This window comes from Musa acuminata, chromosome BXJ2-1, assembly GCF_036884655.1.
Source record: "Musa acuminata AAA Group cultivar baxijiao chromosome BXJ2-1, Cavendish_Baxijiao_AAA, whole genome shotgun sequence".
Lineage (NCBI taxonomy): Eukaryota > Viridiplantae > Streptophyta > Magnoliopsida > Zingiberales > Musaceae > Musa > Musa acuminata.
In genome coordinates, this window is record NC_088338.1 from 12,432,278 (window position 1) to 12,444,576 (window position 12,299).

The window sequence follows — 12,299 nt, forward strand, 5'->3', positions numbered from 1 at the left end:
TGTTCGTCAAGAGAAAGGCCGAATCAAACCCAGACCACGGTCGGGTCGATGGGCCGGCAATGTCACGTCATGAACCCGAGTCACGTTAACACCCGCCGCATAACGTCTCCGAGGCGAATCGCGAAAGGGTGCAACAAAAACGTGCGAGAAAAAAGATCGAAAAAAAGCGATACCTTTTCCACCCGTTTCGACGTTACTCATATTTATTACCGTCGTGTGATTGACAGATATATGTGGGTCCCACATAAAAAGCAGAAGGCAGGTAGACGTTGAGCCTGAACCTTTATTTACTCTCTCGCTCGCCCTCTGTCTCTACTTCTGTTCCTTTTCCGGTCATTCTTCTGCGCGTATTAGGGTTCCACTCCTCTCCTTCGACCGGTCGTCGCTCTCGGGAGAAGGAGAAATATTTGCACTGAATCTAGGCAGCGGCGAACAAGGGATTCGAGCGCGATGAAGCTAACGGTGAAGACGCTCAAGGGCACCCAATTCGAAATCCAGGTTCAGCCCAACGACACGGTAGACTCCCGCGCTTACCGAAACACTCCTCTACTTTTGATTTGTTCTGTTCTTCGCTGGGGGGCATCTTGGTTCTTGATCCTCTCCTTAGATCACTTCACGTTTTGCTCCTGTTTTCTGATTTTGAGAGATGAAGTACGTTGTCGTTTTTTCTCTCCTTGATGGGGGCATTGCTTGGTCTTGATCCTCTCCTTAGATCACTTCACGTTTTGCTCCTGTTTTCTGATTTTGAGAGATGAAGTACGTTGTCGTTTTTTCTCTCCTTGATTTCATGTCAGAGTTTACGTATATCGGATTAGGAATCCGTTGATTTCTTGAGTTTTATGTGGTTGTATGATGAACAGACCATTTTTAACATAATTAGTTTTTGATGGAGTAGTCTTTTTTTTTCCCACTGAATATATTTTTTTGTAAATTAGTTATTTATGTTAAGTGTTTACGTGAAATGAACTTTATTGGATACACTCTCTCGCGACCTCCTTGGAACTGATTCTCAACTTGATCTGTGTACTATGTGAGGCATGGATGAAAGAAATTGTAGTTTCAGACAGAAGAAAATAGCATGTAATTTTCTGTTACTAGCAGTTGATCTGTTGGTTACTCCTTGTTTAGATTGATGACTTTTACTAGGACATGTAGACTTTTATTCGATTTTGGTTAAGAATTATTAGGTTCTATCAACTCTGCATATACTTTTTGTACATTGAATATGTTCTGCTATAAACCAAGCCTCCATGGTGGGCCTGGAGCATTTTAGAAGACCTTCAGCGGTTGATGTCTAAATTTGTAGAAGCCAAAACTGTGCATGTGTATAGGGAAGTAAATAGTGCGGCTAATTGGTTAGCCAATTCTTCTAGGTCTGTAAATTTAAATTTTTTTGGAAGGAGAACTGGCCTGTGCAGTTTCCAATAGTTTGGACTCTGAAGCTAGATGCTTGTTTTATACTCGTTTTATAAGTTAGAAGGAAGAATATGCTCTGCTATGGGGCTCAGTTTTAGTCTTCTTTATATTTTTTTCATAGAAAAAAAGAATACCGTGATCAAGTCTTGCATGATTGAATGATTTTGTGAAAACAATGTTTGTTTTTAGTTGATATTATTTTGACATGACATTATATAATTTGACTTGTAGATTTAAATATAATACTTGATTAGGTTATAGCTATTTATGTTCAGCATCTTTGTCATCTAGTAGTTTGTTGATACCTGATAGCATGTTTTTTTCTTGTATCACAGATTATGGCCGTGAAGAAAAATATCGAGCATGTACAAGGAAAAGACAATTATCCATGGGGGCAACAATTGCTGATTCACAATGGAAAAGTTTTGAAAGATGAAACTACACTGGAAGATAACAAAGTTAATGAAAATGGTTTTCTAGTTGTCATGCTTAGTAAGGTATTCACAAGTTATTTGACAGGAAAATGTTTTGAATTGCATAAATAGTTTAGAACAGATGTTGAACTTTGATAATATAAATCCAAAATTAGTTTGGCTGTTCTTTAATGTTGTAACTTGAGCTTTTACATTTTTTAGCTTATATTAAAAAAGTGTATTCTCATTGGGAGGTTTGCTTGTTACTAGAAAAATATTAAAGAAAGTGAGGAACTTGAGAATTCATGGTGTTTCAGATTTTATTTGGTAGTATTGGCACTTTGCTATCTTTTAGAAAGCAAAAACTCATAGTTGGTTAGCGTGTTGCTACATTAGCTTACATAACCTTTTCCATTTACTGTTTTTTGCTGTTGGGAATTTTTAATTAGTTTGCAAATGTTAACGATGTGCAAACCTATATCGATTTGTCATGTTCACTATGTAGGACACTTCACCATGAGAAAATGGGATGTTATTCATTTCTTTTCTCTGGAAGTGTTAAATGCCCAGATGGCACAATCTATAATCCCATTAATAGCAGATCATTGTTATGTGATTTATATATGTCAGCTACTATGAGTTCTGGTGGTAAGCTTTTTCAAGATTAACTATTAGGTATTAATATCCATTCTGGTTCGTTCTCAGTTGTGAAAAGTTATAGCATTATTCTTTCTTACTATTCCCTTGTTGTATCACTAGCATTTCTTAAATTGGCTACCTGCCAACTGGTTTTCGTCATAGATTTCGTAATCTAAGTATATTTACCAATATCTTCAAATATTTGGTACCCTCAATTTGACAGTCCCAGATCTATATAAAGTGCAGCTGGAAAACATTTGATATCTCATCTTAGATTGGTGTGTATCTCCTGTATGGGTTCTGTTTGCTTTATTGATGTTTCAGTTTATGTTTGTGATTGTTGTTCTAGAAGACATGATGGGGACCTGAGTCTGGGAATTAATATGTACAAGAATAAGCTGGATTCCTCTCTTTTCCAAATTTCAATGTTTGCCTAGGCATCCTCAAAAACTCTTTCATGTAATCTTTTGGAATATTGCAAGTCCGAAATAGTTGGGATTTACGACTTTGTTGTTGTTGTGTTATTAGTTATATTATGTATTAATATGAGTTTTAGATGTCATACAACATTCAACTAGTTATTTGAAGAAGTCAGCTATATATAATTCCCATCACTTTCTTCTGCATGTTTGTGAATATGCGGTGGATGACACAGTATATGCCCATTTTTCTGTCTTCCCACTTCAAATTTTTATTAGCCTATTTAATAGAAACTGAAGATTTTTAAATTTTAATATAGTATATTTGACATTAGATAACTATTTCTTATACTATTCTAATCTTTACTCTTACCATTCTTCAAGAGTTCCTTTCTTCTGCACTTCTGGTTTTTGGCTACCTAAGCATAAATTGCAATTGTTATGAAGATCTAAATTTAAGGTTACGTGATTCGACTTATATTTGTCATGTTTATACTATTTATGGACTTGCATCATCTGTGGTAGGTAATATCTTTTTCCTTTTGTGATTTTTAATGCATCTGTTGCTTAAATAATTTTCAGAGTAAAGCTGCAGGTGTTGGTGGAGCATCATCTGCGCAGGTATTTGTTACATTACATACCTATTTGAGAGAATCAGCAAATTTTTGTTGTAACCTAATGTTTATGTTGACAGCCCTCAGCAACTTCTACAGTCCAGCATCCCGCTGCTGAACAGACTCCACCATCAGTTCCACCACAAGCTCCGCCACAAACTCAGTGAGTGTACTGAGTTACTTTCTCTCTTCTAAAACAATAAACACCCTAATGTTACTGTAGTCTCTCAATGTCACTGTCATCTGGTTTGTTTACTAGTTGCTTCTTGTTTCAGGGCCCTAGAGAGTTCCGCAACTGGGCCTGGTGGACCCCAAGGACCAAATGCACAGTATGTCTGTTTATAATTAGGATTTTCTTATCATTCTAAAATACATACAAAGTATATCAATGGAGATCCTTTAACATGCTTTTAAAATTGCAAGGACAAAGGGTCATACTTTTTAAGTTGTTAATGCATGAACTTTTATTTGACTATTGCTTGTCCAAATGTATTTCAAGCAAGCGTATTTCTGTCGTGCTTTCATATGTCCATTTATAGAATCTTATGTTCTCTTTTCTGAGAAGTTTTCATAGATGAAATTCCTTTGTAACCTTTTTCTAGATCAAAGTTAAGAACAACGAGGGTTTCTCCTTGTAATAGCAGCAACCAAGGCAAAGTGCTCACTCTGAATTATAGCTGTTAAGTTATGCTTCTGCACTTTCTAGTAATATATCTCAGTTCATGCTTAATGTTTCAGGCCTTAGTAAGCTAGACAACAAATTCCACACCTTCACGATCACCTTTAATGGAGCATGGAGCCATCAAATTCTAACATATCCAGGGGACAGGGGAAGAAGAACCAGCAAGACACGAGGATATGATGACACCATGAAACTGGCAAACTCCTGTGATGATGAAAATCTCATACACCAACAATTATAAGTGAATCATTTTGAATGCCCTCTGGTTGTGTTCCAAAATATTATGACCCACAGGCTAAAAGCCTACCTTGCTCATGATAATTTTGTCACTACTGACAAAGGTCTAGAGAAACTCAACTAAGCACATGTTGCTCCATGTCAACCACTTGCCACTGGTTTAATAAGGGGGCAAATGATTAATAATAAAGTCACATGTTCCACCTTGCTTGAGCATTTTGTACATAAATTTTGTCCTTTTGGTACATTGATTTTAGAATTAACTATACCCATATTAGATAACTATGGCATCTGATTTAGTTGAAAAAAATAAACAATAATCCAGTTTGGTGAGATACAAGTTAAATCAAACGCAAGCAGGCTTCTTGGGAATCTACTGAGATCATTTTATTACATTTGGACACTTATGTGTTAAAATAAGCCTATTGCCGAAAGGAATATGTCACTTATTCTGTAGTATGATCAGCGAGCTGATATCCTATTCTGAAATGTGTCCTCAAATTTAAGTTTATGGTTCTTTATTGCAGGAAAAGTCTTGGATGAAGATATTAGTCGGCCAACCTAATAGGGAATGTTGCTCATGACAAATTCTCTTTTATGTTCTAACACAATACAAGTTTGCATGTCAATATGTCATATGATGCTGTATGAACACCCTGTCCATGTTTATGTTTTAGACTGAGGGTTTATAACCTAATTCTGGTGGGCCTTGTAGACAACATTGTTTGTGAATTTCTATTGTATGTTTTGATGCTTTTTTTTAAGATCATGTGATTTAGTAAGATCAGAACTCCTTATTTAAATCTACCATTCATAATTCTGTGACTAACAACAAAATCTCATTATGCATTAAATGCATGGTATGTTATTTTAGTCCCACATTGGAAATGGAGAAGTGAATGTGGTTGTTATAAGGATTAGATGATTTTATTATTGGATTCGAATATTTGGGGTTAGTTAACGAGTCAGTTTTTTCCTTTTGGGGTCCAATCTTGGCATTGGAATCAAGTATTTTTTGCCTGTGGTTTTATGCCTATCAAGTTAATGGGACAATTTTATTGGGTTGGATTATAACAGTGCATTGAAATATAATTCAACACCAACAAATCATAAAGTTCCAACTATTTATATGCAGGGTATCTGCTGATGCCTATGGTCAAGCTGCATCCAGTTCAGTTGAAGAGAGTAAACTTGAGCAGATGGTTAGTCAATTGATGGAGATGGGTGGTGGTAACTGGGATAGAGAAACAGTTCTGCTTGCCCTTCGTGCTGCTTACAATAACCCGGAGCGTGCTGTGGAGTACCTATATTCTGTATGTAGCTGATATTTCTTCTTTGTAGAACTGACAAATTACTAATCTATGGTTTCACATCTTGCTATCAGGGTATTCCAGCAACAGCAGAAATTGCAGTTCCAGCTTCTCCTTTCTCTTCATCTCAGGCATCTCCCCAAGGAGCCAGTGCACCTGATGTAGCTGCTTCAGGTCCTCTCTTTGGGGTACCAAACTCGTCTCCCTTGGATATGTTCCCACAGGTTTAGTGTCACACCCTTGCACATGTGTCTTCATTTGGCACGCATGGCATTTAAAAGGCAACTAATTATTTTTAATAGGGCAATACTGATCTTGGAGTGGGTGCTGGAGGTGGATATCTTGACTTCCTCAGAAACAACCAACAGGTTTGTTAATTGCATTTTAATCCACTCCACAACATTAGTCTTAAGTAACTTTTTAATTTGAGTCCAAAAAAAGGCTCACGAGCTTAGGAATGTGTTCAAGTCCTTAATCTCAGATGGATTTCTGAAATTGTTACTTATAGTCGACCTAAGTTCAGTCAAAAAATTTCTGAATTAGTCAGAGGTGGTTCCTTATTAGTGCAATAGAAGCTAATTGATTTGTCAGGGAATATTCTGCTTTGCAATGACTGTCCAGCAGAGAGAGAGCTGGAGTATGGTTGTTATTAGGTATGTGGTTGTTAAATTGAAGTCGACAAATGTTCAGTTTAGGCTGTTAGGTTATCTCGAGGACAATTGGCTTCTTAAAATCAAGTCAACAAATATGCATTGCATTGATGGTTGGGTCTTACTAGCATACCAAGATGACCTTTGTGGTTGGTTTTGCAGTATTGCTATTTTAAATCTTCGTACTACTTTTCTTTTTGTGTAGTTCTTAGCCTTGCGAGCTATGGTTCAAGCAAATCCGCAAATTTTGCAGGTCAGTGAGTTTCATCTGAGATAAAATATAGCTTTCTTACATCTAACTTGTTTCTAACTACTGCTTCGCTTGCAGCCAATGCTTCAGGAACTCAGCAAGCAAAACCCTCAGCTATTAAGATTAATACAGGAGCATCATGCTGAGTTTCTTCAGTTAATAAATGAACCAGTTGATGAAGGTCTTGAAGGGTGAGTCATGTCATAATGTATGATGTTGGTATGACTACTTTAAATTGCCAATTTCTAACTGATATGTGTCTAGATATTGATAGTATATATCAGTCTGGGAGGTTCTATTGGGTGGTTTGAGACATGTTAAATCTAGGGTTCAAAACATGAACTGTTATCAAAGTTGTATTTATATGTTTTGTGTAATAGCACTTTCTCTTGTGTCAGTTGTTCTTTTGTTTTTTTTTTCTGTATCTGTTTAATGATTAATACACATGGAGTCCTCCAAACTATGTGTTCTAGATTATACAGAGAATACAGTAATGTATGGCAACAGAATGGGGTGAAATAGAGAAAGGTGAAATGGTTAATATATGATTAGCATGGACATTAATGGTGGTGGAGATGTGAATGCCAAGATGGTGTAGGATGAGGAGACATGGGTGATGGGGGAACATGAGCTGTCATTTGATGAGAACCAATCATTCTCGACAAGTGGTCTCTATCCATTCTGTATAGCCTCCATGTCTAAGCCTTCTTCTACTGCTTCAGGTAAAATTCTCATCCTTACATTTGGCAGGAGGATAGGGTTTATTCCTAAGGTAAAAACCTTATAAGAAGGGGGAAATTAAGGGTTTTTTTTTTTGAGAAATCTTTTTCTTACATTTACAATACTCTACCGCCACCTAACTTTAGCATTGGAGATTCCACTAGTTCACACCTCTTTACACAAGGCCTCAGAATTAATCTCCTTGCAAGCCATCAGATTTTGAATGGCAGCTGGCAGTGTGAGTGGTTTGCAGATAAAGATTCAGGTAAGCTCTGCATTCAACTAAGGAATGCTAGATGTACCATCATTAGTCATAGATGCAGTACTACTTTTACTAAGGGCAACTGTAAAGAAGGGTGACAATGATGCCATTACTGGAGGACCTGGAGGATTATGGTGGACTGTCCTGCATTTTTTAGGTGTGCAGTGATGGTTGAGTTAGAGCTCATATGGTGCATGGCAAAATGGGGCAACATGGAAGAAGTACAGGGATAATTTGGAGACTGAAAAGGAAGACTTGATCTTTGTTTATATATTTAGTGTCAGAGACATCTATGATATTCATCCTCTTAATAGGTGGAAGTAATCTCCGGAAAAATGGTTAGGTGACAATTAGTACAGCTATATATGGAGTAGAACTATTTAGAGAATGTTAGGCTTGCCTTTATCGTTTTTCAATAATGCTACGCTTTCCTCTTTAAACCATTTGATGAAACTCCACTTCTTGGTTATATGGATCATTTTACTGTTTAGGAAGATCAAGGTTTGATATCTGGTTGTTTTTCTTCTTTTATATATTTTAGTTATGTAAAGCACTTTTATGCTTATGAGCTGGAGTCATGTGAGTCTATTAATTAGCATGAGGTTTAGAAGCATATTTATTATAGTTGAGTATGATGATAAACCATGGAACTTCTTTTGAGGTAATAATAATTATGAGACTTAAATCACAGGTATGGAAATTCAACTTAGAAGGGAGTGCTCTAAAGTGATTTGAGATCAGCAAGTCTAATTTAATCAAATACACAATGAATAAAAAATGAATGAAGTTATTGTCACTAATATATATATATATATATATATATATATATATATATAATTTTGGTTTGTGAAATTTTCAACTTTTTTAACTTGCCAGAAACTATTCAAGCTTTAGTGTAATGAAGATGCATAAAAGCTTCAAAAGACTTCATTGGAAAAAGAAAAATACTAAAAGAATTATGTTTTGCAATTTTTTCACAATTGCTAAGGTTTTCGAGTGTAAGGATTTGTTTTATAGGCTGACGTTGCAATCTTGTTTGCATCTGCATATTTTTGTAGCTTCTTTTGTTAAAAGTCTTTTTCTACCTAGAAGTCAGTAATGATGTTTGTTGAACTTGCCGAGGAATTAAGCTTCTTGTATGTGCGTCTGTTTTTCTGCTTCTCGATTAATCCCCATATCCGAAGTCTCGAATGTTTTCTTATGCAATTTTTTCAGGGATCTTTTTGATCAGCCTGAGGAAGACGAGATGCAACATACAGTAAATGTGACGGCTGAAGAGCAGGAGGCAATCGGACGAGTATGTTGTTCATCCCTTTTATACATGCTTCTATGCTATTTTTATTTTCTCCTGATATACATAAAACATGATCAGCTTGAAGCAATGGGTTTTGACCGAGCTAGAGTTCTCGAAGCATTCCTAGCGTGTGACAGGAATGAGCAGTTGGCAGCAAACTATTTATTGGAGCATGCAGGTGATGAAGATTGAAGGTACTTTGGAGAGTTCAAAAAAAAAAAAGTTATCGACTGGTTAAATAATTTCTTGTATCTGTAAGCATCAACTTCATCAACTTAATTTTTTTATTTGGCTGAGCAATCTACTAAGTCAATAGAAATAAGATTAGTGAAGAAGCAATTCATTGTATTTGTTTGTATGATTAATGAGTTACCAAGCTCCTAACATCTTTTAAGCCTAAAGTATCTGGAGATGTTTAGTGTCCAATACCTGACATTTTATGCTAGACTATTTCAAGTCTAATTAACCGAAGACATTTTTTTGCTTACAATTTATATTTTGGTGCTTACTGGTAATTCATCGTGTTTTGCACAAGGGAACTGGGATTCATCAATTCACCACCCAACTTTTGAAAGACATGGATTTCTCTGTGAAACGTAATCCTGCAGAAGTTGGAGAACATCCGGAATCTGGATGGTCATCTAATTTAACAGACACTGAGGCTTAATCACTTGGTTACTCTAGAGAAAAATTGTACTTTGGATGCAGAGAAAAACTGTAGTGCAAACATAGACATTAGACCTTATTCATAATATTCTTTTTAAACAGCTAATTTTTTGTAAATTGCTGTTGTCAGTCAATGAGCTCATCTTTTTTGGATATTTAAACTTTTTTTTTTAACATCATTTTTTGCTCGATCAGACTTTCGTCAGTGGAACATGTTTCTCTTCTGGTGTTTTTGAAGTGCAATCCATCTTATCTGTACGTATGTTGACAGCAAATTGATCATTGTTAACCCACAACTCTTGCCCAGCTAAAACGGTGCTGCTGCTATATTGCGCGCAAGATTGCATTTGTTCTAGCAAATCTCAAGACGAGCGATGCCCCAAAGATTGCTGGTGCTCATGTAATCGTAAGCCTCGATTTCCTTGACATTGTTGGTTAATTAGACTATTCTATTCCTGACTGCTGTTCTAACCATTGTGGTTTCTGTTTTCACCGTTATAACAATGACTACACTCTACAAAGCTATATATATGTGCTGATTATTTCTTCAGTGACCAGAAAGTGGATCACTCTCATGAAGAGAATCTCTTTCTGTATCTGATTGCAGTCGGATGTGATATTTTAAAGACCTTTTGGTATACATGATTTTTTGATTAATTTGTCTAATTAAAGAGAAAATATTATATTTATATATATATATATATATATATATATATATATATATATATATATATATATATATATATATATATATATAATTTGACCAGCTAACGGTAGTTCTGATAACTATGCCTAACCCACTTGCAATGGGTCCACTATGTGCTTGTCCTCATCAGACCTCTAAATCAGGTTGACTGAGACTGAGAAGCTTTTACTGGTTGACCCTTGTGAACCTTCTCATCATGTCAACTGTCATCCAGTCAACACAGGGGGACCCATCCTCATGTGCAAGTGGTGGGACCCCGCGTTGATGCTGGAGTTAGACCAACCTTTCGATGACAAATTCATACGCAAAACAGATCCTTACCTAACTTCTGGTAGCAAATCGACTTTAAAGTCAAATTTCATGGGGTCAATCTCGTGTGCGGAAATCGACCGGACGCAACTCGTGCTCGTCTTGTACGCCCAATCTTTAATTGCCCAAACACAACCAACGGTTATTTATCTGTTAACGAACTCAAATAAATGCCTTCACGTTGGTCCAAGCAAAGAATAGACCACAATTCTTCACCCTTCTCTTTCTCCAAGTTCATGTGACTCCCCCGCATCAAGCCAAACCAAATTAGTGGCCCTCCATCTCTCTCTCTCTCTCGACAACGCAGCATCTTCATTTGCCCCGCGACCGACGCTGATTCGGGAGCTGCTCCGAGGGTCCGGACTCGGATCTCTCCCTCCTCTTCCCTCCGTCGCGGGGTACGTGCAGTTTCCCACCCTCGAAATGCCAGATTTCTTCGCTTCCCGACGCTTTTTGATGGATGGTTTCTCTCTTTTGCTTGTTGTTACCGATTGGTTATCGTTCTGGATTCGACGGATCACTATCTTCCGGGCGTCAGATCTATGACATGCGCCACTGCTTCAATCTTATTTGGTTGATCTTTAATTAGTGCACTACAAGTATGTGAACATTTGCAGCGATTGCATGTCCGATTGATGTATGCAATTCCTCTCTCTTCGGAAGGAAAAAGGACTCATTTTAATCGTTTCTCAGCGATTGCATCTGAGATTTTTGGTTTTCTGCAATGATTTGACAGTCTAGTATCGTCATGCTAAGGGTAAAGGCCTCCTTGTTTGTGAGAGAGTTTGCAGTAGATAGATGCATGCATCATAGGGATTGTTATGCCCTAGTCGTCTTACATAGTGCCAGGCATCTTGAAAGTAGTGGCAACACTATATTCCTAGAAATTAAGACAAGTTATTGTTGTCAAAACCTACATATAATATTCCTAGAAATGAATACAAAGTTACAAGGGACATTTTCTTACCCTATAAAAAAGTTCATTGTTCTAGAATTGTTCAGAAGATAAATACTTGGAGTGTGAGTGACAGCCATCTTTTTCTTTTTATCCAGGGCTTCAGTGAGTACTTGAGACAAATCTAAACAGAGATGGTTCTTGATGCATTGTCATCGCCTCACAGGAGGTCTCAGAACTCGGTTTTTCTGTCATCTGCAACCAAGAAGCACGTATCAGATCACAGTGAGTTAGGTTCTTGGTCTACAATTCTTGAGCGGCACAGGTTCCTCTTGACGATGCTAGCTTTGTTGGCATTCCTGTGCACCATCTATCTGTACTTTGCGATTACCTTGGGTGCTACAGATTCCTGTTCAGGGATGTCAGGAGCCGACAAGGCACTCTGCCAGGCTAAATCCTTGCATAAGGGGAAATTAAAATTCTTCTGACCACATTGCTGCTGGAGGATGAAGTCCGGCTTGTGGAAGGCAAGCCCAAAAAGTCTTGGTGCCCCTCTTCCTTAGTTCTTCATCACCATTTAAGCAGAGCAGATAATGACCATCATGCCAATCACAATTTTATTCATGATGTTTGCTGCTAAAAATAAAAACAAATTAGTGATTGTACTCTTTTTGGGAACCTGATGTATCTCCATGATAATGAACTCGTCGGCGAGTATTAGTCTTACTGGTTTGGTTTCTAAAGCTCTGTTGCAGACATTTTGGCACATGGAAGGTGACATATATCTATGAGAATGCAAAATAAACATGTAAAGTTT

General features: G+C 37.1%; 2 protein-coding genes across 6 annotated transcripts; both read left to right on the top strand.

The window, feature by feature from the left end:
- Nucleotides 1–316: 316 nt before the first annotated feature.
- On the top strand, nucleotides 317–10,122 carry LOC135580771 (ubiquitin receptor RAD23b-like). Of its 5 annotated transcripts, none has more exons than XM_065093504.1 (13): nucleotides 317–516; nucleotides 1,752–1,913; nucleotides 3,470–3,508; nucleotides 3,582–3,664; nucleotides 3,777–3,830; nucleotides 5,556–5,733; nucleotides 5,805–5,954; nucleotides 6,033–6,098; nucleotides 6,586–6,633; nucleotides 6,709–6,821; nucleotides 8,828–8,909; nucleotides 8,985–9,100; nucleotides 9,844–10,122. In XM_065093504.1, the coding sequence occupies exons 1-12, from the start codon at nucleotides 451–453 to the stop codon at nucleotides 9,096–9,098; spliced, it is 1,155 nt and encodes a 384-aa protein (XP_064949576.1). In that variant the 5' UTR covers nucleotides 317–450; the 3' UTR covers nucleotides 9,099–9,100; nucleotides 9,844–10,122. The 5 variants fall into 5 exon arrangements, with proteins under 5 accessions (XP_064949576.1, XP_064949574.1, XP_064949575.1 ...); XM_065093502.1 differs by having other exon boundaries at nucleotides 9,880–10,122; XM_065093503.1 differs by lacking the exon at nucleotides 9,844–10,122 and adding an exon at nucleotides 9,768–9,786.
- A 726-nt stretch (nucleotides 10,123–10,848) lies between these two features.
- On the top strand, nucleotides 10,849–12,208 carry LOC135598109 (uncharacterized). The gene is made up of 2 exons (XM_065091641.1): nucleotides 10,849–10,985; nucleotides 11,641–12,208. Exon 2 carries the CDS (start codon nucleotides 11,677–11,679, stop codon nucleotides 11,968–11,970), a length of 294 nt encoding a protein of 97 aa, XP_064947713.1. The 5' UTR covers nucleotides 10,849–10,985; nucleotides 11,641–11,676; the 3' UTR covers nucleotides 11,971–12,208.
- The last annotated feature ends 91 nt before the right edge of the window (nucleotides 12,209–12,299 follow it).